We start from the raw sequence: 4875 nt of genomic DNA, 5'->3' as shown, positions 1-4875 counted from the left end.
GCTGCGGGGGGGGCCCGGGGGGTCCGGGCCGCCGTGTCCGCGGGGTGCGATGGGGTTTCCTCCCTGCAGGCCCGGGGCCGCGACACCTCCCCACGCTCGGCAGCTCCACCAGACCCCACCCGGGCACACCGACAGGTAACGCCGACGGGGCGGGTTCCTCGGCTGGGCCCTTCCTCCCGGGGGGGAGAAACCAGCTGTTCGCTGCAGCTCTGGCTGCGGGCCCTGACCTTTCCCTCGCTTCGCTGCTTAAAAAAAATCAGCGTGTGAGTCCCGGGGATGAGCCCGGGCACCCTCTGTACTTTGGGCCCAGTGAACCGAGGGGCTCTGCCCAGGCAACAAACTCCACAGACCTCCCCCCCCGGTGGGGGCAAAAACGGTTAAAAAAAAAAAAAAAGAGGCTCGAGCAGTAGCAGAGGGTGTGAGATTGTCCAGAGCAACGTACCGCAGATTCTTGATGGGATCACGGCAGCTTAAGGTTAATGGTTGTGCTCTGCAGTTACACTAAATAATTGGAGACTGATGCTACTGTGCCGTTTGTCTTCAGCTCTGTCCAGGTCCAGCAAAAGAGCTCAGCTGTTGTCCAGAAAAAATCCTACGTCCCCAGTAGCAGGGGAGAATATATCGTCACCAAACTCGATGACCTGATCAACTGGGCCCGAAGGGTGAGTGGCTGTCGCTGTCGTGCTCGGTAGGGAGGAATGGTGTCAGAGGCTTTGAGGTGCTGGGAAATGGATTTGAGCCAACTCCTCCTCAGGATAAAAATAGGCTCAGGATTCCCCGCGGGGAAACAGCCGAGTTTCTCGGCCAGAGGTTGACACTTGGGGTGCTGTGTCAGAGCGGGAGAGACGCTTCGACGTGCCGGCGGCACGGGTGGCCTGTCTGCGCGGAGGTGCCCGTTGGGAACCAGCAAAAGGCACTTTCTGCTTTCCCGTAGCCCTTGTGACGAGCCCAAGTGATGCTGCCCCGAGGCCCGTGGGCTCTGGCCGAGCTGAGTTTTGCCTTCTCTAGTCACCGCTGCCTGGCTGCAGGGCTCCCAGGTGGCTGCTTTGGCAGGGGAGGTGTGCGGGCAGCATCTGCGGCTCTGGGCGTGTTCAGCATCTCTGGGGCTGTGGGTGCAGAGATCTCTGCACATCTGCTTCCCCAGAGCCGTGGGCTTTGCTCTCCTCAGCAGCAGCAAACACTTTTTCCATTGACGATGCTCTGACTAAACAGACCTTGAAACTTTTCTTGTTCTGTTTCCCTTTCTGTCCGATTGACTCCTGCTCTGTGAGTCGCCCCGCAGGGTCTCAGCTCCTGCTCTCGGCCTCTCTCCCGCCGCAGAGCTCCCTGTGGCCGATGACGTTCGGCCTGGCCTGCTGCGCCGTGGAGATGATGCACATGGCGGCTCCTCGCTACGACATGGACCGCTTCGGGGTGGTGTTTCGCGCTAGTCCCCGGCAAGCCGATGTCATGATTGTGGCCGGCACCTTGACGAACAAAATGGCTCCAGCTCTGCGGAAGGTACGAGCTGCGGGCGGTGCCTGCACGGGGCCGCGCGCAGGGGGATGCGGTGGGGCTGCAGCCTCTCTGCTCTGCAGGTCTACGACCAGATGCCGGAGCCTCGCTACGTCGTCTCCATGGGGAGGTGAGTGCTGGGACACCCCCACGGCCTCATGCTCTGTGGGAGAAATCCGGTGTCTCTGCTTGGGCGGGGAGGTGAAGGGAGGGAATCCATTTCTCATTTGTATTTCCAACCCCTTAAATTCTATAGAGGCCTTGTTAGGAATGAAACATAAAGACTCCCTTTGATTAGGGTGAGGAGAACGGTGTCTGTCAAGTCACTGTGAACTGCAAAGTCTTCCCAGAGAAAGATTCTGGGGTTTTTGCAGCTGTCAGACTCTGGGGACTTTATACGTCCAGAATCTCAGAATTTGCATTTAGACAAAAGCGTTCAAAACGCTTCTGCTGCGCAGCGTGAAATCTGAGCTCCGTGGAGCTCTGGCCCGGTGGAACTGACAACTCGTCCATCCCCCGGAGCTGCTGGGGCCGTTTCACCAGGGCCTGGAGGGGCCAGAACAAGTCTGTGCAGGTGTGGCAAAATAAAAGAGTAGAGAGGAAGGACCCTCTGAATACCTGCTGTGTAAGAGCACTGGAAACACTTCTGTTTGCTTTGATTCTGCCTGCGAGCAGAGCCACTGCCTCCCAGCCAGGGCTTGAGGAGAGGCTGAGTGGCCTGGTGTAAATCTCGGCGTCCGCTCCACCCCGTCTTGTAAAAATGTCCAGCAGCTCCGTTGGGCGCCGGGTTCCCCTTTCCCTTTGCTCCCGCCCGTCCGTCCCGCGGGCTCCCAGCCGCCCACTCGAGGCGCTGACGCCCGCCCGTCCCCGGCAGCTGTGCCAACGGCGGCGGCTACTACCACTACTCCTACTCCGTGGTGAGGGGCTGCGACCGCATCGTGCCGGTGGACATCTACGTGCCAGGTAGGAACAGGCTCCGCGTGCCGTGGCGGGGCCGGACTCGGTTTTGGGGTTGTTCCTGATGAACTTTCCCTTTCGGACCGTGGTGCTGCAGCCGCAGGTGCTTGGCCAGGGTCCGCCTGGGTACCAGGTCTGGCAACGTGACCCGCAGAGCCTCTGGTGTAAAGTGGGGGCTGTGGTTTAGTCAAGCCCGCGCTCTCCTGTGAGATACCACCTGGCTTCAAAGCCGAGCGTTTCTACCTGCTATAAAGACCTTTTTGAAAAACACCATCACTTTCATTTCTCTAAACTAAAGCCCTCTTGCTTTTATGAACTCCGCAGCCTGCGACACACACAAAGCCCAAGGGCAGTCGCGGCTGCTTTGGGGTAAAACCCGCGGCTTGTCGGTTCTCCTGCTGCTGGCTACACTTCAGTGCAGCTCACAGCCCCGCGGGCTTCCTTTTTCTCTCTCTCAGGTTGCCCACCTACTGCTGAAGCTTTGCTGTATGGAATCCTGCAGCTTCAGAAGAAAATCAAACGGGAGAAGAAGATTCAGATCTGGTACAGGAAATAGCCTCTTGTTTCTGACCTGCCCACTGACTGCCCCCCCGGGGCACCTGCTTGCATCGAACGCACAAAAAACCTGTATCCTCACAAGCCTTCCAATAAAACCTGACCTGGTTAAGACACTCTTTTGTCTTTAATACATCCCTCTTACCTAAAGCGTTTTAACTCGTTTAAAAACTGAATTAAAAAGCAGGAGTTGAATTTTGGTAACATTCAGTGTGGTGTTTTCTGGTCTGAGTAGCCCGTGAGGGAAGGAGGATGCTTGAAGTTAATCTGTCGTGACGTAAACTTTGCCAGAAAACTGCGACTCGCTCCGGGGCTTTGTTAGGAAGTTCTGAGACCAACACGTGGCCAGGAGAACCCCAAGGCCTCTGAGGTTGTCTCTTACTCACCAGCTGCTTCTTGTTTATAATTCCTACAAAGGATCCAATAAATCCTTTACCTCTGTGCACAGCAGCCAGAAGTTAATTATATAAGTATGAAAGCTTAAAATCAGAATATGATTAATAAAACTGAATGCAGTGTAGGAATAAAGCAGCCCAGGGTAGGTTTTGGTACTGGCTGCATCCCAGGAGCCCCCTGGGGGCTTCTCCCTGCAGCCCGGGATGGAGAACTCACAACAGAATTACACAGGCACTCACACACACACACACACACACTTTTGAAAGACAAATAAACTGCTCTGAAACACCCGCTGTGTGTTTCATTCATTTTTAATGGATTTTATCCCTTCTGGGTAGAGAGAGGAAGCGTCATTTACGTGCTGTCGAGCTGCATGGAGGGCGTCGGGGTCTGAACTTGCTACGATGGGCTTTAGCCAGAGGTATCAGGGAAACCTTGCTGGGGGGTTGATCCAGGAGCAGCCAAAATGCCCCCAGCTGCCCCATCCTCCCCCGCTTCTCCTGCCTGGTTTAGATTATTTGGCTCATGCAGGGAAATCCCCTCGCTATGATTGCCAAAAATGATCCAGTTTTTAGAGGAAACGGCTCATCCTTGAACCCCTTTGACTAAAGGCCCTGAAGATGCTCTTGGATTGCAGCTTCACTGAGATGAGGGCGAGTCTGGAGCAGAGCCCTGGGGGCGGGGGCTGCATCAGGCCGTGACACCCAGAGTGGGGCCAGGACTCGAGCCCTCGTGTCCAGGAGGTCCCGTGGAGAGCCAGAACCCCCATCCCCTCCAGACAAATCAGCTTCAACCTTCTCTCGTTCGCACTGGAGGAGAGCAGAGCTCTCCTGCTCCTCGCGGGGTGTGTGATCAGCCCCCCCCCGCCAAGGGACGGCGCAGCCGGGCACCCTCAGTGCTTGACGATGGTGGGTGTGATCATCTTGGGGAAGGAGTAGTACCGGCAGTCCCGGGGGGCGACCAGCTCCATCACCGTTGTGCTGATGTTCTCCTCCTTGAACCCGGCCTCCACCAGCTGCCCCACCTGGGTCTCCTGCGGGAGGGAAGGAGCAGCGATGGCGGGAGAGCCCCGTCCTGGGCTGCCGTGGGCAAAACCCTCAGACCTTCCCTCCAACATCCCCCAGCTGTCACCGGGGAGATAAACGGCCGCAGAGCTCTGGCTCCTGCTGCTCCACGGCCGCAGTGTCAGATGCAAAGCACTGGGGGCTGCAGGGGGGTGCACGGGCTGATTGGGCAACTCTGGGGACCCCGGGTTGGGCTGAGGGTGCCAGGCCCTCGCCAGCCCGGGAACCGGTCAGTGCCCACCTCAAACATCTGCTCGATGTCGGTGTACTTGGTCTTCAGCAGCTCCCCCCAGGAGGTCAGGTTGCAGTAGGTGAGGACCCCCCCGGGCTGCAGCAAGCGGAAGGCGTGATCCTGCAATGGGAAGGGGCTCAGCACCCGGCCCCCCCCCGGCGCTCAGGAGCCCTGCAG

At 57.8% G+C, this 4875-nt stretch overlaps 2 protein-coding genes across 2 annotated transcripts in view; one reads left to right on the top strand and one right to left on the bottom strand.

Moving 5' to 3' along the window:
* Nucleotides 1-10: 10 nt before the first annotated feature.
* NDUFS7 (NADH:ubiquinone oxidoreductase core subunit S7) lies at nt 11-3121 on the top strand. Its single transcript, XM_026864886.1, has 6 exons — nt 11-135; nt 545-662; nt 1321-1500; nt 1578-1624; nt 2369-2457; nt 2910-3121. Exons 1-6 carry the CDS (start codon nt 50-52, stop codon nt 3005-3007), a joined length of 618 nt encoding a protein of 205 aa, XP_026720687.1. The 5' UTR covers nt 11-49; the 3' UTR covers nt 3008-3121.
* Nucleotides 3122-3697: 576 nt separating this feature from the next.
* Nucleotides 3698-4875, bottom strand: part of GAMT (guanidinoacetate N-methyltransferase) — a 2658-nt gene continuing 1480 nt past the window's right edge. Inside the window, exons 3-4 of the mRNA XM_026864920.1 lie at nt 4708-4818; nt 3698-4435 (exon numbers count right to left, since the gene is read on the bottom strand). Coding sequence (XP_026720721.1) covers nt 4295-4435; nt 4708-4818 — 252 coding nt within the window. The 3' untranslated portion in view covers nt 3698-4294. The remainder of the gene's footprint in view (nt 4436-4707; nt 4819-4875) is intronic.

Source organism: Athene cunicularia (assembly GCF_003259725.1).
Source record: "Athene cunicularia isolate RWA chromosome 28 unlocalized genomic scaffold, athCun1 chr28_part1, whole genome shotgun sequence".
NCBI lineage: Eukaryota > Metazoa > Chordata > Aves > Strigiformes > Strigidae > Athene > Athene cunicularia.
Note: the sequence above shows the minus strand (reverse complement) of the source record. Positions and strands in the feature narration are given on the sequence as shown.